Source organism: Pempheris klunzingeri, chromosome 24, assembly GCF_042242105.1.
Source record: "Pempheris klunzingeri isolate RE-2024b chromosome 24, fPemKlu1.hap1, whole genome shotgun sequence".
Lineage (NCBI taxonomy): Eukaryota > Metazoa > Chordata > Actinopteri > Acropomatiformes > Pempheridae > Pempheris > Pempheris klunzingeri.
In genome coordinates this window covers 9,359,365-9,381,560 of record NC_092035.1, presented here as the reverse complement: position 1 = coordinate 9,381,560, position 22,196 = coordinate 9,359,365, and the positions used below count along the sequence as shown (strand labels likewise).

At 44.1% G+C, this 22,196-nt stretch overlaps 2 protein-coding genes across 2 annotated transcripts; both read left to right on the top strand.

Annotated features, from left to right (window-relative positions):
- The first annotated feature begins 4,493 nt into the window (after positions 1-4,493).
- Positions 4,494-5,873, top strand: LOC139223719 (complement C1q-like protein 2). The gene is made up of 2 exons (XM_070855702.1): positions 4,494-5,093; positions 5,694-5,873. Exons 1-2 carry the CDS (start codon positions 4,494-4,496, stop codon positions 5,871-5,873), a joined length of 780 nt encoding a protein of 259 aa, XP_070711803.1.
- Positions 5,874-18,108: 12,235 nt separating this feature from the next.
- Positions 18,109-21,952, top strand: LOC139223769 (homeobox protein engrailed-1-B-like). Its single transcript, XM_070855761.1, has 2 exons — positions 18,109-18,909; positions 21,449-21,952. Exons 1-2 carry the CDS (start codon positions 18,363-18,365, stop codon positions 21,766-21,768), a joined length of 867 nt encoding a protein of 288 aa, XP_070711862.1. The 5' UTR covers positions 18,109-18,362; the 3' UTR covers positions 21,769-21,952.
- The last annotated feature ends 244 nt before the right edge of the window (positions 21,953-22,196 follow it).

The following is a 22,196-nucleotide window of genomic DNA, read 5'->3' as shown; positions in this document are numbered from 1 at the left end:
CTCACTGTCAACATGACTTCATCATGTCTGCCTTTGCCACTTGCAAAAGGTTGAATCCCCCTGGCTCGCAGCACTGCATCAGTGTCGCCACACACAAACACACACACACACACACACACACACACACACACACACACACAAATGAGTGCTCCCATCTCGTTCACTGTCTCCTGGCCATGGCCTCATGTTTGTTTACAACACTTTAGGTCACAGTCCTTGACATACATATCTGATTTTGAGATTTTCCATTCATAGGTATTGATTACTGGTGTCTCCCGGTGGGGTAACCCATTAATCTTACAAGTCAAATCAATTGAAGTTATTCTGATCCAGTGGCAACAGATTTCTGTCTACTGCTCTCCCTGAAACAAGCCCCAGCATTTCATTACGGACATATTTTTGGTCAGTAGATACTAAGAGGGAAGCATATTTAATGATGATTCACAGGGGTTGGATGGGAAATGGCATGTCAGAGAAGTGAAGGCATGGTCATAAACACTTTCGCCTGAGGTGGACAGGTACAGCTATGTCAACATCTGACAGGACCTCACTGTCAACATGTTACATGGAGGAAGACATTTGCTTCTGTGCTTTCAAGGGCGGAGGTGTCTTTGGTGCCCTTCATCGGGGATTAGGGTCACGTGCTGAGACAGGGGCTGATGTTGCAAGTTGTCGTCGCTGTCTTGTTGTGGCTCTGTGACGGTTTCCCACACAGATTTACAGTAATACCCTGCGACATTTTACACTAAGAAAATACAGTACGTTTTGCTAATCCTAAATGAATGTGATGCTACTGTTTCACCTATAATTCATCGTGTAGTAAAGTCACGTCTTTCCTCTGGTGACTGTGTAAGGACTTTATCTAGATTCACTTGAGGGTTGTCATCACTTTTAATGGCCCATTATAGCTAAAGAAAACCTGCAACTGAATGATGAAACATCTTTGCCAATCTGACATCATATAACCAGCATCACAACCATTATAAATGCTTTTAAAATCTAATGCATTGTCAATTATTCAGCTTCTCAACAATATGTTAAGTGCTTCCCACATGACCAGCTACAACATTTAAATGCCACAAACACATTTATGTATCAATAATAACAATAACAATAATAGAGAGAAGAATAAGAATAATGATGATGTAGTACTCTAACATCAGAGGAATTCTGCATGATGAGCATTTTTACTTTTGATAACCTTTCCTGTCAATCCCTCAAGTTTAGCTAGGCAATCCTGAATCTGGCGGACTCCGCCAATACCAATAAAAACCACTATATGCAGAGATGATTATGTAAGTACACTAAGCAGCTGAAAATTTGCAGAAAAGATGCAGACCACAAATGATGCTCCATAAGTGTTCTCAGATTGGTGAATGTGTTTCTTAAGTTGGCTGTGGTTTCCACTCAGCACAAACGCTGCAAATGTTCTCAAACTGATGAAGATGTTTTCCTGATTTGTCTGTGTTTTCGTAAGAGGTAGCGCTTTGAGCTCTCAGGGCCACCATACTTCTTGTTCCCGGCTTTAATTCCCCTCTGTGTCACTGAAACAGCCCTCATGTTTCATCGTTTACCTGATTAGATGCAGTTTAAGGTCTGAGGGCAGCTAATGATGGACTGATTCATTTGTCTCGCCGTATGCTTCATGTGTGCGACACAGCAGTCCACTAACATGCAGCGTGATTAGAAGCATGGCAGCGCCGCAGGGCAGGATAATCTCAGCAGCTGCAGTGCATAATGTGGACAGTGTGTCGTGCATGGCTCACCATAGCCTAAAGATACAGTTCACTGTACTAATCCTGAGTAAAGGTCATTTCTGCAGTCATGTAGCAGCGTCGGGGAGCACAATGTTCTCTATCTGCATACTTATTTTTAGTATTTTGTTTTGCAGATGATTACTGCATTCATTTAAGCAAGCAGCAGATGAAAATTAAAAAATGATACATTTTAGCATTGCCAGGACGTCATATCCTCAAATTTCAGACCCAATTTCATTTGCGACCCAGCTGTCATCGCTTGTCGGGCTCGTTGTCACCTTCAGACATGAGCATCCTAGCTGGAGCCATGTTCTGGGGAGTTAAAATCTGAGCTGAGCACAAGTTGAAATTACTTGGAGGGGAGGGTGTGGGGCCTCTGCAGTGTGACCGCAGGGCTTCAGCTAAGCCTCGTCTCTGGCCTCTGAAGATTTCTCCACATCGCCTTGAGCTCTAAAGCCTCTGTTGTGGATGTGGGGCCCGTGCTCCAATTCCAGGTGCTTAGTTCCCAACTCGAATGTTTTGAAGGCTTTTAGGTCTTTTGGGAGAATTTTTGAGCTTGAGGACAAAATCAATAGATGCTTTTATTTTCAATGAGCAAAGGCTCTCTTTATTGAGTGCCTCAAAAGCTTGTCCTTGTTGGAAATAACCAATGAATGGCATTAATAAGAGTCTTATTCAGCTGATGTACTCATAAACCACATGGTTAGAACGAGTGGCCTCACAGGAAAAGAAACTGAAGAGGCTAAAGAGGTATTTAAGACAAATCAGTATGCAATAGAGTAATGATTGCCTGTGCGCAGCAAGAATTTTAATTTGGCAGAGAATCGAAATTCAAGGCCTGTGGCTCTCCACCTCGTGAAACAAGACATCAAATATGTCCCTGCAGCGGGGGAGCTTAGAGCAGAAGGTGTCGACAGCCGTCAGACATCTCTGGTCCATTTCCTGCATATATTATCTGCCCCCACCACCACCCTACCCCCCCACGTCTGCCTTTCTGGCTCCCTCTCTGTCTGCATGTGTGGATGAGTGTGCATGAAGTGACCACTGCCGTTGGTCATTTGATGTCACCATGGCGAGCCTGCCCTCAGACATTGGTTCTGACTTTGAAAAGACCCCTGATGGTGTAAGTCAAATATCTGGTGATGTATTGAGCTGCTTTTATCACTAGTTCACCCGCAAACCAGACTTTAACCTGCGTTCTTTGTCAAGGTGGATTCATTAGTCTTGAAATTACATTTTATTATTCATTTCTGTAGATTTGAGAGGTCGAATGCATGCGATTATGGATTGGATATGTGTGGACATCCATCATAATTATCTTCTAAACTCATATGTTTACTGTAAGATACAACATCTAGTGTGGCTGCGGATGGAGTTAATAAATATATTTATAATAATATGTTAGATAATGTTTGCTTAAAACAGAAGAATGGAATAGAGCTTCATTGATCTGTTTCCCCCACAGGGAAACAGATCAATGAATTGTGTGGTAAGTCTACACACTGAGATGAATGAAAATAAAAATGAAATCATTTGGCATTTTAAGAAGCCTGGGTCGATACATTCAAGTGTTATATTAAGATGTTTCTCCTCATCTAAGTATTGAGTGTTCTCTGTTGAATCATATCAAATATTTAGTGCCATTTTGAATAACAATTGCGCAGACTTCAACTTTTACGCACCGACTGGTCCTGGTCCTCTTATCAAGTCAGTCAAACAGAAACAAAGGACTTCCTGCTACACATTTCACAATAAAACTCTTATTGAGGATCTGGTTTTATGTCTAATCATTATGTCTTAGTCTGGTGCAGTGGTAGAAGACACATTCAGATAATTTAGTTTGGACCACACTGCAAATACTCCATGTAAAAGTCCTGCAGTCTGGTGGTCACTTCACTACTGAAGTACAGAAATATTGGCAACAACAGGAAGAATGCTGAATTATGCAGAAAAGCTCCATTCACTCTTATGTTCCTGAATTCTTATTCATGATGCACTAGACATGGAAGTTCATGTTTACTGCCTCATACTGCCCGGTTAATCATCACAATGCATCTAGAAACTGTTTTGAATAAAAAAAATCTTAATCTAAATATGTCAGATAGGAAAAATGTAGGTGAGAAAAAAGTACATTTGCCTCTGCAGTAAAAAGCTAAACGGAAATACTAAAGTAAAGTACAATTACCTCAGAACTGTAAGTAAATCCACTGTAATCGAGTAAATGGAGACATGATGAGCCCCCTCTAACCGTGTAGTTTTGGCTCTGACCTGAATGACAAACATATTAAACCAGTGAACCACAGTGTAAATACACAGTAGAGGTCAACTTTAAATGGCTTTCTTTTACATATTCTCTACATTTCTAAGCCCAACGCGTCCGTTAGCAGCTCTTTTAATTTGAAGGTCATATCCCCTGTCTTCCGGTCTTATCCTCGCTAACTGTGACAGCTGGATGCAGCTGGACACAGCTGTCCGCGCTCACCTCTCCATCCAAGCAAGACGCGCGCCCGCTCCCCGGCCACAGCCGCTGTCCAGGGGCTCGGAGGCACCAGCTAGAGGAGCTGGACCGAGGGATGAGTACTTAATCAACTTCATCTCTTTTCTTTTAGTCCTGAGAGCCCCCCGTCCTCTGTCACAATTCCCCTCCAGAGCGGCTCCACCGGCTTTCTGTCGTCCTTTGGTCCCCGAACCGAGCGCAGGAAGTGGTCGGTGGTCTTTCTGGTGACCGCCGTCGCGATGGTTTTGCTGGCTCTGGCCGTTGCCGTCCCGTTACTGCTGCTGCGCACCTCTGAGACCTCCGCTCATTACTACGAGATGATGGGCACCTGTCGGATGGTTTGCGATCCGTACACCCCCAAACCGGGGGGCGCCACCGCCATGGAGGTGATCCAGAACGTGAATGGTGTCGCTCCGCAGCCGCCGATGGCGCAAGGGAGCCGCGGGGAGCCGGGGCGACCGGGGAAACCGGGACCAAGGGGTTCGCCGGGAGAGCCAGGACCTCCGGGTCCGAGGGGGCCACCGGGAGAGCGCGGCGACGGTAAACTCGCCTTCCCCGCGCTAACCGGAACAGCGGGGGCTGAGAACGGCGAGACGGAGGGTGTGAACTCCACGGCCAGCGGCTACAGGATCGCTTTTTACGTCGGTCTGAAGAATCCACATGAGGGATACGAGGTGTTAAAGTTTGACGACGTGATTACAAACTTGGGGAACCACTACGATGCGAACACCGGGAAGTTCACCTGCCATGTGTCCGGGATCTATTTCTTCACCTACCATGTGTTGATGCGGGGGGGAGACGGGACCAGCATGTGGGCCGACCTGTGCAAGAACGGACAGGTAATAGCAGAGCTGAGGAGGAAGAATAATGTGTAGTCTGAACCCAGTATCCATTTCCATCCAGATTCACAGAGGCATCAAAAATAAGCATTTTACGCACCAAAGGCTCACAGCATGGCCTGAGGCTGGAGCCCTTTTCTCTTTGACGCCTGTTATATAACTGCATTGTCTTACTATTCATATGATTTCTTGGTAACATCTGTGATATCTTGGTCAGATCCAAGCATGTCCTCATGCTCTGTTTGGCAGTGATGTTTCTCCTCAGACAGTTCCAGGGTTGCATATGAGTCTTAACATAATCAGTGTTCATAATACAGCCAGTAATAGATTCAGGTCAAACTTGGATTATTGTATGCTATTATTTATTGCTATTCTGTAATGATAAGTAGTGGTTCTGCCCTCTAATTTAACTATAATGCACTGAGTGCACAATGCAATAGGTACTTTTGGTCCTTTTATACAGCAAATGCAATTTTCAAGGCTGTTTCACTTCGCCTCCCAGGCACACATGAACCTTTCTACTCCGATTTCCATCTCTATTGTGTTCTCCTCTAACCAAATGCTTATTACAGGAAGTCTGGTCCCCTTTTTTATCCCCAGGTCAGAGCCAGTGCCATAGCTCAGGATGCAGACCAGAACTACGACTACGCCAGCAACAGCGCCGTGCTGCACCTGGACTCTGGAGACGAGGTCTACGTCAAACTGGACGGCGGCAAAGCCCATGGAGGCAACAACAACAAGTACAGCACCTTCTCCGGCTTCATCTTATACCCTGACTAAACACGACAAAACGGACAGTAATCATTGCTGAAAACTGTTTCCATTAACGTCCATGGTCAAATATGTTTCTCCTTTTGAAGATAGGTGCCACGTCGCACAGGCTTATCTGCAACTGTGTGTTCTGTTCATTTAGTCAAAGACCTTTTTGTATTTGTATTTGATTTCACCTCAGTTCAACTGTCAACAGAGTATGTGTCTAAGCTGATGTCCCGGGTGCTGAGAGCGCAGACATACCACCCCTAAACGCTCTGAGAAAGCAAAAACTGTGTCTGAGGTCCCTGTGAATGATGGTGACCACATTCCTAAAAGGCTGTTGGGGGAAATGAGCCAGTGCATGCAGTCTTATGTTTCACGCTCCGATGACAAAAGAAATCCATTGAAATCAGGGGATGACATGAATGTGAGAGGCTGTTTTGAGGGTACACCTTGGTCCCACCAGCATTTAAAATGACTACATTTCGCGGCACAGTCGGGCCATTTCATTGGAATCGCCTCAATCGGTGGGGAAAATGGCACGAAAGGTTCAGCTTTGACGCACAAGTTTGCGCCAGTGACCACCAGTAAAGCTTTGAGGGGTCAGAGAGCCGAAGAGTCCAAAATGGAGGGCACTATTGTAGCTCATTAGCTGTGTTGCACCATCAAGTTCTATTTAACCCCCTGTATTGGAAAAGTGGCCTGCAGAGAGAGATGCTTAGGAGACATTTATGAGGCAGGAGTCCATAGTACAAATAAGATGTTAGCGACTAAAGTAAGAAGCTTGTAGAGCCTTTTCTTCCCCTCAGACTGACTGACTTGTGCTAACATGTTGCTGGCTGGCTAGTATTTTAGTGGCTATTAGTCGTCAAGCTTCTACAACCAAATATCTAGCGAAGACGCGCACATGTGCCATCTGCTGGTACGATCAGGCCTTCAATGTGGCAACTAAAACAAACGAACTCCATCATTCAGGGCACATCTGGTACAGCTTTCTTCCCATGATTCACCTGTCGTGCACCGCAAGTGGACAAGCTGGAGCTCTTTTAAACGATCGGATCAGTTGAAACGATCTGATGAGGTCAGCCGTTGACGGACTTCACATTCTAAACGCATTAGACGAGTTGCAGAGAGTCTGTCCTCGTGCAGGCCGCCCCGATCGCCACATTGCGCCAAACCGTTGGTGCTTTGAGTCGTGTTCAGTGTTTCACTAAATAACCACACATGGAAGATACATGTGGATGTCTTGCATCAATATTGAATCCAATATATTTTGTTCTCATATATGCAAATAAATATTGTTTGACAAAAATGTTTGCTTTGTGTGAAAATCTCTGACCAAGTGGAGACCAAGCAATAACCAAGCTTATTACATACAACAAGAGGGCAGGAGGAGAAATCCAGTCTGAAGAGGAAGCTGCTGCTACGCCATGAGCATGTTTTCAGTGGCAAAAGAAGAGGTGTTGGTTGTTTCTTGTCTAATAGTGTCAGGGCCAAATGTTTCTGTGGGCATCCTGCCTGTAATTTGGCTCCAGGTGTGTTTTCTACTGCAAGCCATTTACTCAAAAACACAAAGTCTAAACTCAAAAGTACGTAACATTTTTTATATGCATTTCTCAACTGTAACCTTTATCCGTGGTAAAGACAGCACGATGGCTTAATGGCAACAGGGACCAGTCTGAGTCCTTTAATGGTTAGCTATATGAGGAAACATAAATCTCAAGCCACATGCGTCTCTTTAGATATTCTCAAATGTAAAAGGTGGTGAGAAGCCGCAGCCTGCCGGCTCCTGTGTTTCACTTTTGATTAACTTGTATGGAGATCTGCAAATGTTTAACCAGACTCAAAGATTGCTGTAAGGCTTCATTAAGATGATGGCTGTTTTGTGTGTGTTTGATTTTGTTTTTTTCTTTTTTTTTTCCTTCATCCCATCGCCCCAGGAACACACACGCAAAACAGCTGTTTACACACCACCCCTGTCAATTTAAATGGAAATGATGGAAGCCAAATATTAGCATGTCTGGTTAGATAAACCTCCATTAGGGCGTTAGCGTTATTTTTGCTGCATTGAACAAACTAACTCTGTCCTCCTTAGATTGGATTAAGCTGCTGGAAGAAAACACACAGGTAGATGGTTGTACAGAAGCACAATACAGATGGTTATAATGAGTGATAATACTCAAACAATGGGTGTCATTTGGTGTGGGGTAGTTCTATCCTATAAGCATTTGATCTGAACATTTAATAGGATGTTCCTGTGTTGTTTATCAGGAGTGCAAATAGCAAGAATAAAGCTGGCAGTGACTTTGTTATCAGTCACCTTCATTGTCTGCTCGTGTTGATGTGGCTCTAAATTCTCCTTGTTATGTGTTTTGTCTGACCTTATCAACCAGCAGCAGAATTCCCTCCCTGCTTTTCTTTTTGTTTCATGTTGTGTCATCCTTATTTATATATCACAGATATATTAGCTTATTTCACATGTTGATTTCCCACTATATGAGACCTTTTAAAGAAAGAAAAATGACTTGTGCTTTTGCAGAACGACACGTCACTGAGGAGGATTTAAAACAGACAGCGTGGGCGTGGGCGAGAGCACCTGCTGTTTCCACTCATGAAGGATGTAGATCAGAGGGTGTGGGGATTAACAGGAAGGCTGGCGACAACAGACTGATGCTTCTTTAGGAGATCATACGATCAAACTACAACAGGATGAGAATGTTTCTTTTTTAAACCAGACAAGGTTGAAGTTCAGACACTCAAAGCATGAAGTTGATGAGTCACTGGTTTACACGACAGAGGATGAACAAATGGTGCCCTGAAAACGACGCTGACGGTTTACAGGTGACCTTTAAATGTATTCTTGCACTATAACCAGGCTTGATTCACTGACTGTCTGAGGTGATTGCTGTTGACCAGCAGAGGCCTTTTAAAGTCTAAAGACCGGAGCGTGACGGCCTCGTAAAGGCTCTCAGCCCCCACTGCAGACACATTTAGGATGAAAAGTGGAGCTGCTGACACCAACTGAGACATCAACAGCAATACGTGTCACTGTCTGCCAGACGGATGCTCTCACACACACACACACACATAAATATATATATATAAAACCACACGATGGATGATCAGACCGCTCCATCCTCCTGGTCTGGGTGACAGTGAGGGATTGCTGAGTGACAGACGGAGTAGTGAAACTCTCTGATGGATGAGATAAGTGGGACAGGGCCTCTTTTTCACACACACACGCACAAACAGACTTGAGGTTCAGGGGGATGCAGCTTAACCTGCAGCTGAGCAACAGGCATCTCATTGGAGTAATGTGGCATCTCAGTTCTGCCAGGTTTTAAGTGTGTGTGTGTGTGTGTGTGTGTGTGTGTGTGAAATTGTGTGTTTTGCCTGTTGTACATGCCACCGTCATTACAATAAGCTTTGATTTTTTAATTAAAGCCTGTGACAATGGTCTAATCTAATAATAGATTGCCTGAACACACCAGCCTGCTGCCCCCACGTGTCTCCAGCAATTGACGTGAAAAATTGCAGCCGACAAGCTCTGCACACAGGCAGACAATCATCGGGACATTTTTAAAACCTCTCCTCATTCTTTCACTCTGCTGGGTTTTTTTCCCTTCTCCTCCCCGCGATGATTGATCCACGTTCATGCCCGAGATGCAAATGCCGGAGTGGCATGAGCAAAATACAAAGAGGGACATCTGAAGGGACCTGCAGAGAGGGTGACAGCCGAATTCGAGAATTTCCACTAGAAGAGACACCTGCAAACCCTCCGCTTATCTCCCTCTTTTTTCTTGTTGTGTAAGTCTCAAGCAGGCTGGTGTGATCACAAAGCGCACAGCAGGGAGGGAAGAACAAAAGGAGTTAAAGTGACGCATCACTCCATTAAAGATGTAATTGTGGAACAGTCACAGTCTGACAGCCTGCTAGATTCAACTTTGTTTTAACATTTGTATAAGGAACATGTTGAGTTTTTAGGGACTGTATGAAAATGATTGGGTGGAGAGGAAGGATCAGAAAGGGGGGAGGGGATATTCTAATTTTTCCGTTTTGCAGAATAGAGGGTAGTTAAAATCTTTGGGAGGGCCAGGAAGGGTCTTTTATTCGTGTATTAGCTCAGCTTTCCCATGTAATATAGTGAATATTTACATGAAAACATGGCTTTTTTGCATTTTTTGTAGGAATTAGCTGTGACATGATGTGCTAATTAGTCTTGAATGTGTGAGTTTTACTTCAGGATTGAGATAGGCTATCCATAGTCTACTGCTGTATGAGACATGTTAGTATGGCTGTTTGCAGACCAGTTATTTGAGGACTTCACCAAGGCAAGCATGTTTGGTTTGAGTTTTTAGCTCAAGAGTGATCTGAACACATGCTTTACAGTTAGCTGAACTATAACCAATTTATTGAAATGGCTTGAATATTCACCGTTTACTATAACTTTAGCAGCTCCCATGTGCATTTTGGAAGCTACATCAATATTCCAGAAAGATATTAAGGTTTAAAGTAGAGCACAACATCTTAAAGCCTGGATGCTTTGCCTCCTATGGTTACTATTTTATAAGTGGTACTGGAAAATAGTGCTACGCTGGGGAGGGCCTTACTTTTTTAGATGGTGGAAGGTTCTGCATATTAATTTATTCTGTATCGCTGTAGGAAGCTCCATGCTAGTTAAAGTCATTGTCATCAACACAAGATGTGATCTTCTAGATTCAATATCAAAATACTGAATGTGCTAATAAATGTGAAACTTTTGGAAGTAATGGTGATTTTTTTGTCAGTTGTCTTTGTGTCCTAGAGATCTCCAGAGGGAGCCTGAACAATACGCAGCAAACACAGAGACCAGGACTCGGAGAGACTGATGCAAGCTTTGCTTCAGTGGAATTCCTTCAAGTATCACGATTCATATGCAGGATAATGATTCAGCCAAATGCTGACTCACTTCATCCGTCGGTCCGTGCTTTCAAAATTACATATCTTTTGTGGTTTAATCGGCCAAACAAGGGAAAGAGAGAGAAGAGGGGAGTGAGAAGAAGGAAAGGGATAACAGCGAAGGGACAGAATGCATCTTTTTGTCCTCACTGAGGTAAATAAAAGAACACAAAAAAGACAGATGAAGAAAACAAATGTGCTCCCCGGGGGTTTCAGCTCAGGGTTAAGCTTATTTGGAAAATAATATAATGTTGTGGGGGCAATAAGCTTCCAGGTTTGGGTGTGTTTATCCATCCTAGTGGCTGGCTTATTGTACAATATGTCACTGTGCTTTTTTCTCTCTGCCTCCTTTCACCGACAGTCACCTGCATCATTCACATCTGGGATTTGCAGAGATTCTATCACTGTCTTCAGAGTCATTAAAATGCACCGGGTTGTCACTCTTGGATATCTTCAGTGCCACAGATTATTGTTGTTGCTCCAACACTTAGAAGGACGTAAACCTTCATGGCTGCAGAGGTAGTTGGCAAAAGCTGATTTTGATCGATCCAAAGCTGCTCTTTCCATCACTGTAACATCTTCGTGGCAGCAGCACTGCAGTTTTAACAACTAAGCGATTTCTTTAAGTCGTTTTCGATGGAAAACAAAATGACTAAATCTTCAAATGTGGATCTTTGATGGTTGTCTTTGTCCTCTGGGATAATAAACTAAATATATTTGATTTCTGACTGCTGGTCAAGTCAACTTGGGCATTAAGACGCTGAAATGGGCATTTTTCACAGTTCTGATATTTTTTTGACCAAACAATCAAGAACCTAATTAGTACACTAACTGATGATGACAGTAATCATTAGCTGCAACACTGCCCATCTAGGGGAGTGTGCCTTAACCAGAATGAATATGGGTTATATTAAATCATATTTCATCCTGATGCAGAGCAAGACGTCGTCACTGCAGCGTGATGGGACATGATGCCATATTTCAAACATGGTGTTGACTGACATTTAAACTTGCACTGGCTCTATGAGAACTTACTGTATCTGCATCAGCTTCTGTCGAAGGGATTGACAAACCCATACTAGTTATTTCCATTTGAAATCACCTAAAACTTCTTCTATAAACACAACTGTAGCTGCTGTAGCTTATGAAAATTAATTACCCTCTAATTTTAAAGGATTAGTTTGTTGAGAAGTATTCCCCCAAATGTCAAACTCTTATTCTCATTCTAATTGGAAGACAACTTCAAATCAGACTCTGATTTTTAACTAGATTTTCTACCTTACATAAACTCTTTCATGTGTTTGACTTAGGCAGTTACATCTCTATCTTTGTGAGGACATTTGACCTTATAATAGCCGGAAATACAAGAACGCACACACAGATGATTTGCAGGCAGGCAGGAAAATGGCATAACTGTCAGAAACACATCTCTGGTCTGGTTCTCGGGGGCCGGGCCATAATGAGGGGCTAAAAGGGACTACGCAGAGATCAATCATGCCCACACACACACTCACACACTCCTTCCCTTATCCCGTCAACCGTCATCCAACTCTCCCTCCCTGCTGCCTTCCCCTCATCCTCTCTTTCTCTCACACATTTATATCCCCATCATTTATGCTCTGCCTCCTCACTCAGCCTGTCATGGCAGACGGGTGTTTTAGGGCCTTTAAGATGGGTCCTACCTCATTAACTTATTTGTAGCTTTTTATTCAAACTAAAATGTGCATCCTGTAGCAGCTTTGAGTGTGGTTTCATTGTTTATTCTTAACCAATAGCAAATAAGTTCAGGATTAACAGCTGGTTCATTCAGACTTATTGCTTTATTATCATTTCCCTTAGATTGCTCTAAATGGATGTCATCTGTCTGCTTTCAATCTGATAATGACTTCTCAGAGACATTATTAATTTATCGCTGTGTCTCTTAGGAGGTTTTTGTAATCACGTGTCATGCTATCTGTCATTTCTGAATATAAGGCAGTGAAGGTTAAGGAGAGACGTCACCGGAGCAGGCGGCTTTTATTGTAACAAAGCCAATGAGGACTATATCTTTCATCTCTCCTCTGGCTGATGACAGTGACAGGCCGAGGATGCCAGATGAGAGAGACGATCCTCAGAGAATCAACTGAAAGGTTAGAGTGGCCCCGAGCAGCATGGCTGATGAGGACACACACACACACACACACACACACACCCTTTCAGTCACGCATGCATACAGTGCTGCTTCTTGATGTGTCCCATCAAACAAGCTAAAAAAAAAACACTCATTATGCTTATTGAGATACAAGTTTAAAAGGGATAGAAATTATATCATGATCTTGTATTCATGACATCAAAAGAAACATGAGCAGAGATGTTGGTGTCCATAGAAAGAAGACAAGAACCGCAAATCTGTCCTTATGGACCCTGATGGCAAAACAAGACTACGGCTGCTTTCAGACCGACTTTAGCAGCCCTCTTGTTTATTATTAGAATGAAGACGCTCCCCAACACAGAGAGCTCTGGCCAACAAGACGTAGGGTCGTCCAGTACAGAAGCTGGACCTGGCTGAACCTCATCCAGCCACATGCTGTGTTATCTACATGCAAGCTCATATTCCTAAAAGACTACCACATATTCCTGCTGTTTACCTCACAAATGTCACAATGATTGTCGTCCTGATAAAACTTTCCAGAGAAGTAAACTGCCATGTGGGAGTGTTATGCGTTGTGCAGTGTTTGGGCATATAAGCATGAATGTGTCACTCCAAGTGTGCCTCCTGGGTCGGATTTCATTGTCTCAGGTCCTTAAAGTATCACGGCCACACCAACGCAGTCACCTACTGGGCTGTTTTCAGTCTGAATCCATCCGCATGCTAACGTGCTTCACAATGACAATGCTAAAAATGTTGATGTAAAGTCAGGAAATCACTGAAGTTGTTACAATTCATCCTCTGGAGAACATGAATGTCTGTACTAAATGTTAATGGCAATTCATCAAACAGCTCTTAAGACATTAAATTAAAGAATGCAAAACCTCCGGGTGGTGCTACAGAAAAATTCAGGGGATCAATAAAATCAGTATGCCCCATCCTCTGGGGACCGTGAATGCCTGTGCAAACATTTTTGACAACCCGTCCAATAGTTGTTACTTTGACCAGCCTAAACGCGTGGCTAAAAACACATCGACATGTCTGCATTACAGCAACAGCTTGAAGCAAGGCGGGTAATTCTGTTAACACAAGCGCAGCAAAGTGTCTGCATCGATTTAATTTGCCAATTACTTAGATGGGGCCCATTTATCATCACCTTAAGCTTTCACAAACTTCTCAGCAAGACGTAATAAGACTGGAGCAATCTGTTCCCCTCTACTCATTAGGACTCTAAAAGAGATCCCCACAAAGCTTAATTATTTATCTGCATTAATATCCCTTAAATTTTTAATGATAGGTGAGTGTGTGTGTGTGTGTGTGAAGGCCAAAGATCAGCCCTCCTTTTATACCTCAGCCTCCCTCCTGATTAATGGATGAGGGAGAGGAGCCCTTCATGTATTATTACTGGAGAGAGCGAGGACCTTGGAGAGAGAGAGGGACAGACAGACAGACAGACAGAAGGAGAGGGGAAACTCTGGGAATGATAATCATCGTTTAGTATGCAAACATGTCCTGTGTACATTGCCAGAATCTCAATATTTGAAGGGACTTGAGTGGCAGGAAGTGAGAGTGAGAGTTTTCCAACTGAAAACTGGCCGTTGTTTGTGGTCTCTCTTTAACATTAGTCTCACATCGCCACAGCTCTGCTCAAATGTGACACCTGTGGCACAAAGGTGTGAAAGTGTCAAACTTATCTAATGAATAGCAAACACTATTCATTACATGTATTCATCGTAAACTGTATTATTTGCAGACTGCTTTCACAGCCTCACAGACAAGCTGATGGATTTGAAATTATAACTCTGACATTAAACCTCCACAAGTTATTTTTCAGTCGTTTTGAATGAAAAACGCCTTGTTGTCGGTTTTATTGGCCTTTATGGGGGAAGATGAATATTTTTAAGTGAGCCTGTTCGTCCTGTTGGCCTGGTACTAACCTCCACTGATTTATGCAGCTTTTTGCCTCAAAGTGTCTAACAGATAAGTCAGTTATACAGTGAAGCAGAGCAGTTCATCATACTGCTCTACTCTGACATCTAGTGGACAGTCACAGCATTGCAATGAAGACTGTGGAATTATTCTCAGAGTTGATACAAAAGGGAAACTCAATAAGTTTTATATATATGAATAGCTGTTGACTGCTGTAATGTTTTAAAGAAATAAGTGTAATTGTCACTAAATAAACATTATGTAATGTGGTGGGATGTAGCATACAGAGGAGCAGAGCACATCTTATCCACAAAGAGTCCTTTAAAATCTTTGTTTTATTCCAGGATACTTCTGGTTATATTTTGATCTTCTGATATCTTGAATAACATTTTAATATAAAACCAAACATTGATATTTTTAAATCATTTAACAGCCTAAAGAGCCAAAGCATATATCACATATTCTAACTTAACTGGGTCCCGGCTTTCACCACTTGATCGACACAAATCCTGATTAAAAACTCTGCTGTTGTCTCGTGCCTTTCGGGCAGCTTGTTGCTGCTTTGTAACTGCACGATAATTATATTTCTGCTCTATTGTATTTTGTCTGTTTACATTTTATTTTATTTCATCTGATTTTTATTGAGGTTTAAATTTTGTTGTAGTTTCCTCGGCTTGTGTAAAGCACTTTATTTACAGGTTGGTTGGCAGATTCTCTTTTCGCTGTTCCTCCTATTTCAAATCCTCTCAGCAGGTAAAACAACAGAAGGTGGACTAGTCTAAAGTGAGACAGGTCACTTACAGCTCAGAGTCACTAGATGTCACCACAGTCATATTGTTGCTAGAGACTTTCTGAGTGTCCAGATGTGGATACTTTGGCCCAGATGTTCATGCCAATAACTTCACATAAATACTCCTTATCAGCCACCTGATTTCATTTAGAAATCGTCCAGTTTAAGGAGGTCTTTGTTGTCTTAATTCTGAGGTAAGGCCCAGTGAGAATTGAACAGAGGGTGGAGGGAATGACTGGACCGTTCAGTCCCATCTTGCTCCACCAGGTGGCAGCACGAGCACTCAGCTGCAGCACTGTGACCCAGAATCCATCCAGAAGTTCCCGACTGTCCTCTCACTGTGCACTTTGTTCTCTCATGTGACTCCTGAAACAGTTTTAATCCACAATCATTTCAACACCAACAGACCGTATTTACCTGAGGAAGAAAAGAAAGCACAGAGAGGCATTCTGGGAATTATGTCCACTTTGATCGTGTATCCTCTTCGATTTAAAGGCCAAGGAAAGTAGTAAGTAACTATCTCAGGTGATGTTTCAGTGTGTTTAACAGAGCTCAGCCTGGTTTGACTCTTTGGTTTTTCACAATATTCTCAGGCTCACAGTGAAGTCACTTGTGCCCCTGGTCTTTACGGAGGCCTCATCTGCCTTATTTCTAATATCAAACTCACTTTCTTCGTGTAAAAACAAATGTGCGTTTACTTGTAAGAAACCCAAACACACTGTAGAACACACTCAGAAAAACAAAGTACAGTGAGGTACTAATTCTAATACTTGGAATAGTTCGCACTGTGTTACAAGAGTGTTAAAATACGCGTCAGGGTTTTGTTTTGCACAGAAAAAAGATGATAAATCAGCGTAAGAAGAGGAAATGATCAGGTAAAAAAGGCGGAAACATGATTTTCTTTTTTCAGTATCACAGACGCAGCTCGACTGTCATGCCTTTACCCGAGACAGCTTTTCACAAGAGCCTCATCATAAACCGTGTGTGTGTGTGTGTGTGTGTGTGTGTGTGTGTGTGTGTGTCGCTGGAGCACCTCCACTATATAGGCTACTCAATAAAACCGGGGCTGCGATCCGTCAGTGCATTTATCATCCTATTACGGCGACAAATCCGGCTCCCAATACATGAAAGGTAAAATGAATTACCAACGTTAAGCCGTCAATAAAGTCATTTCTGTAAATGGTGTCTCCGAGGGCCCCCGCTATTATTCAACGAGCTTTATCAGCACCTTGGAAATTACGCGGCTTGTAGCGCGGCCCCTGCTTCACTTTGATTAAGGGCCCTGCCAGGGGCCGGTGACAGCGCTCCTCACCCGGCTTTTATTCAGGCCGCTCCCCGTGATGAACACCGGGCTGATCGGGCAGAATGAAGACTAATTAAAAGCTATAAATTATCTCCCCGGCCCCTCTCAGGGAGCCTCTCTTTGCGGCGCCAGATAAGAGCAGACTGAGCGCTCATTTCCCCACAAAGGCGCTGCGGCTAAACAGCATATTGATACTGTCCTAATTGGAATGTAATTAAGTAGCCACGGCTTCCCTCTCCGGCCTGTGGGATGAAGATTTCACCGTGTTAAACATCAACACGTCCCCACTCTGGCGCTGTTGCTATTATGATTATTAATATTATTATTTCAAATCGCCAATTAGAGCCTGGTGGCAATTTTACTCTCGTCCTGGAGAGTTTTTTTGCAAACCGCAGCGTGTCAGCGGGACTCAGCCCTGGTCTGTGAGGCCTACAGCTGGGGGTGTGCATGTGGCCCAAGTGCGGCAGAACAGACGAGAATAAAGAGCGAAGAGAGGGAAGGGAAATTCAAAGAAATGACAGAAAGACCACCGCTTTTAATTTTTTGTAAATCTAATTTAGCTTTAAGAATTAGTGAGATTTTTTTACAGTCTATTTTCTGTTTCCTGTTCTTCATTAAAATAGAAACATTTCATTCACATGCTTCCGTCATTTCAGACATATTTGAATTAAATATTTCTGGGAGTTCCTTGATTGCCTGTTGCCAGTCCAAAATCTAAAAGGAGCCATGTTTCTGTCTGATGCAGAGCAGTAAACACTGCCGAGTGGATCAGAGTCATGTTAAAGATGACTGTGTGCTGAATTCTTCTATATGTGCTTTAGAAGTTCATCTGTACAGACTAGATGTGAGGTGGGATGGTGGTGTTAAATGGACACCCCTGCCCTCTGTGCCCCCCCCCACCCGGGCTCCCCGCCCTTGTTTTTGTTTTGCTGTGTACGCGTGTGCGCACGTGCGCCGGGCCAACAAATCGATCGAACTCCGCGCGTGCTCGTCCGCGGCGCGTCGCGGGCCCCAATTGGTCGTCGCCGGGTGTGACAGGGACGGAGCCCGCGCCCGATTGGTCCGCTGCACGTGTGTACGCGCACACGTGCTTCCGGCTGGGTGTAAGAGAAAGAAGAAACACACACGGGGGGAGAGAGCCGACGGTCTTAGGCGCGTTTAGGAGGAGCGGATACACAGATATTATGCTGCACCGGAGCGGGGCAGGGACTCTGCTTGTAACCTGGACCTGCTCCGTCTGCCAGGGGGGCTCTTAGGAGACGACATGTCGCCGCTGTAGGTGATACTAAAAAATAACGCAGGTATTTATTCGTTTTATTCCAGCCAGAAGGCTTGTTTTTACATGCTGTCCGTCTAAATTGGATACCGACGGGGGGCGGGAGCAACAAGTGGAGCTTGGCGTGGAGAGGCCGACGTTTCTCACCAGCTATGGAAGAGCAAAAGGAGCCCAACAGCGGCCGGGACTCCACCGAGGAGGAGAGCATGTCCCTGTCGCCGAACCTGCCCTCCCCTCCCATGATTTTACCCCACCAGGCCGCCCAGCAGGCCCACAGAACCACGAACTTTTTCATAGACAACATCCTCCGGCCGGACTTCGGCTGCAGGAAGGAGGCGAGCTACCGCGACCGGAGCCTGACACCGGGCAGAGAGAACGTGAACCCGCTGGGAGCGAGGCCGCCGCACGCCGGCAGCCTCTGCCTGGACTCCAACTGCAGCAGCGACAGCACCTCGTCGTCGCCCTCCTCCTCCTCTTCCTCCTCGTCGTCCACGTCCTCCTCGCCTTCGTCCAAGCAGAACTTGTCCAAACAGGGCGAACCGGCGAGCAACGGGGCCATCAGGTACGCGGACAGCCCCTCGTCAGTTCTGGTCAGGAGTGGCGGCAATGGAGGGTCTCCAACCAGCACGAAGGACAGCCAGCCGATGCTGTGGCCCGCTTGGGTTTACTGCACACGGTACTCGGACCGGCCCTCATCTGGTAAGGCGCTAATGGTCCCCGAATCCTACCGCCTGGGGTGTCTGGGTGCTGGGGAGGGGGTCTGTTCGGTTGGATCCCCCGTGGTGTCCCACACACTCGCTTTAAAAATCGACCTCAGAGTTATTTGTATGAGAGCAAATTTACGGCCAACGTATCTGCATTTAATTTGCCTGCAATGTTTCCCAGTGTGGTTTTAACGGAGCCAAACAAAACAGGATTCTTTTAAAGCCACGTTAGAACTAAATGTGGAGCAGACACTGGCAAAATAAAAGCGAGAATATGAATATGAAAACAGGGTGTACGAAGGAAGAAGGAGGTCAACACGTAATTCATTTCTATTACTCCTCACTCCCTCACACACACACACACACACACACAGCCATAAAAGTGTATTATGGATTACAGCTCAAAAATCCTCCTAATTTTGTAATTTGTAATTTAGTAATTCTGTAATTTCACCGTAATAAATGTAACATTAGGGCTCCACGGGTTGTGCAAAAGTGTTCTCTGTGTGAGAACAACGAGGCTTCCTTTGACCTTTGGATATATTCACAAAAACACACGTGCAGGTGATGATCGTGGGTCCTCCTCCTCTGCTGCTCCGCGCGGTTCGGCTGTGCAGGAAAACGCATGTAAACGCGTTACAGGCTCAAGTCCTGCACTTCTGTAATAATTTAGAGGCAATGAGAATATCAGCCATTCACGGAATCTTAATCTGTAATTTGATTATATAAATATAGTATTGATGAGACTCAGCCTGCAACACCTCGGTCATGTCAAATAGATTTTTAAAAAAATATTTTTAAATATTAGGCCCAGATAAATTATGCGACCAGGCTTATTTTCTAATGTAATGCTCAATGTGTTTTCTCGAGGATTTAATTTAATACATTTACTGTATTAAATAAAATGTGATGCACTGATGGGGTGGCTCAGAATATCCTGTTGTGATTTTTTTTTTTTTTTTAAATATGGAGAGAGAGAAAATATGTCAAATAGTTTTTGTATTTTTGCTGCTACCTTTTAACGCGCACTGGTCCAGAGGATGCACTCAGTGCCTGGTGACACAGTTTAAAGGGATGCGCAGGCTGGTCATTCACAGTTCACGGTGTGTTATTAGATGGTAATTATAGTAATAACTACAGAAGACAAAATCCTCCTCATTGGTATCATTTCACATAATATTTACTGAACCGAATTATGAAGATTAACACAGATTTCTGTTGTCTCGTCGCTGCCCCCCTGATGGAGATGATGTGCTTCTCGTGGTCATGATGAGGGATGAAGGTCAAAGGCCCTTTCTTACTGCTTTTATGGGATTATTTTATTTTCTCGGCCTGCGCGGTGACAGGGTGGATTTTAACCTTTATTCTGCTTTTTCCAGCCTCCCTTTAAATTGTGGGTATTGTATTAAGTATTATTATTATTATTGTCTCAATAATCACTTCCTCTGGTGAGTCTGCCTGCTCTGTGTTCTGACAGAGTGACTTCAGTGTGTGAGCTCACATTTGTAGGTATCAGATGCATTTGGGCCACGAGTGCTGCAGCGTGTTTCTGGGATGAAGTAACTCCGGGCCTGGCGGCTTCATTCATTGTGTAACAGCATTTTTTGCAAAGAAAACTGAAGTGTGCAGTCAAAAGCAACTTATTCCTTATGAAGCGTGCGGGCAGCGGGTTGCTGCTTGTTTTGGCGAAGTAACAAGTCAGACGTCACGGGCCCATTAGACCAGAGTTAGACTGCACACAAAGGCCTGTCTGATCTAACGGGGCACACACACACACACACACACACACACACACCAAACCCTCACACATGTGTATGAGGGGACATTTTCTGTTTCTCTTCATGTTTCTCCACCATTTCCCTCCATATAAAAAAAAAATTAGAAGCAGAGGAAATGACTGATCTAATATTTATGATTATTTCTCCAGTGTTGTGAGATAGTGAGGAACTTATTGTCTTCAGGTCCCACCTGCTGTGACCTGAGGAGACAGGATTTAGTATTAATATCATATTAATTAAAAGAACCGTGGCTTATTATTGTGTGGCTCAGACCTCAGCCACGGGAAATATCGACCCCAGTGGTTGTCTGTGTATATTTTATTATAAGTGTTTAAAATGAAACAAAGGCCCATTTAAAATGACAGTAATTCTGGCGTTTGTGTTTCCATTGAGCTTTTATTGCCTCTTAAACACAACCAAGCCACTGCTTTGCGTTGGCAGCCAGGCAGTGGTGTGTTTTCCTACACATTATCCACAAGGTATCTCCCAGCTTTGTTATGTGCTGACTGCAGAGTCTGACTAAATCCCGGTTTCAGGCCAGATCAGACCAAACCGTGCACATGAGGGCGGGTTGTGACCTACATTCGATCACACACAGGAGATCATGAGGCGCGATCATCGCTCATCACTGACGCTCTCAGTCGATACGAGCTTCGGTGGTGAGCGATGGAGGAGCTCCGAGCCTCCTGTGCAGCCCTGCGCCCCTGACCCAGCCGTAGAATAACTGTTTTATTTCCACTGTTGTTTCCACGCCAGGCCCGAGGACACGGAAACTGAAAAAGAAGAAGAACGCCAAGGAGGACAAGCGGCCCAGGACAGCGTTCACGGCCGAGCAGCTGCAGAGACTGAAAAACGAGTTCCAGGCCAACCGGTACATAACGGAGCAGCGGAGACAGTCTCTGGCCCAGGAACTCAACCTGAACGAGTCCCAAATTAAAATCTGGTTCCAGAATAAGAGGGCCAAGATTAAAAAGGCCACCGGCTACAAGAACGGGCTGGCCCTGCAGCTCATGGCGCAAGGACTGTACAACCACTCAACGACCACCGTGCAGGAGGACAAGGAGGAGAGTGAATGAGGGGCCCGGACATGGCCGCTGACTCTTTTGGCTTTTGGAGATAATGAAAAAAAAAAAAAGAACTGGAAGTGGGGGAGCTATTTAAAACACAGATTTCTGTTTATGGTAACAGTATATGGACATAATTATATAAATGAACGATCGTTATTAAAGTTTATATAGCCAAACAGTTATCATGTTGTATACAGTATATTTAATTTCAGCTCATCTCTCAGCGGGACCCTCTCGGTCCTGTCCTCATTGTTTTTAGGATGTCTCATCGGCTCTAGAGGTTTTTGTGGTCCCGTCCTCCATATTTAAGCCGCATTTCCCCTCCACACATCCATCCGTCCGCAGACTCAAACAAGCCAAAGATTTTTAAATGTTCACGTGTAGTCTGAAATAAAGAAAGGGAACGGTAGCATGGACGACAGCTTTCTTTCTTCCAC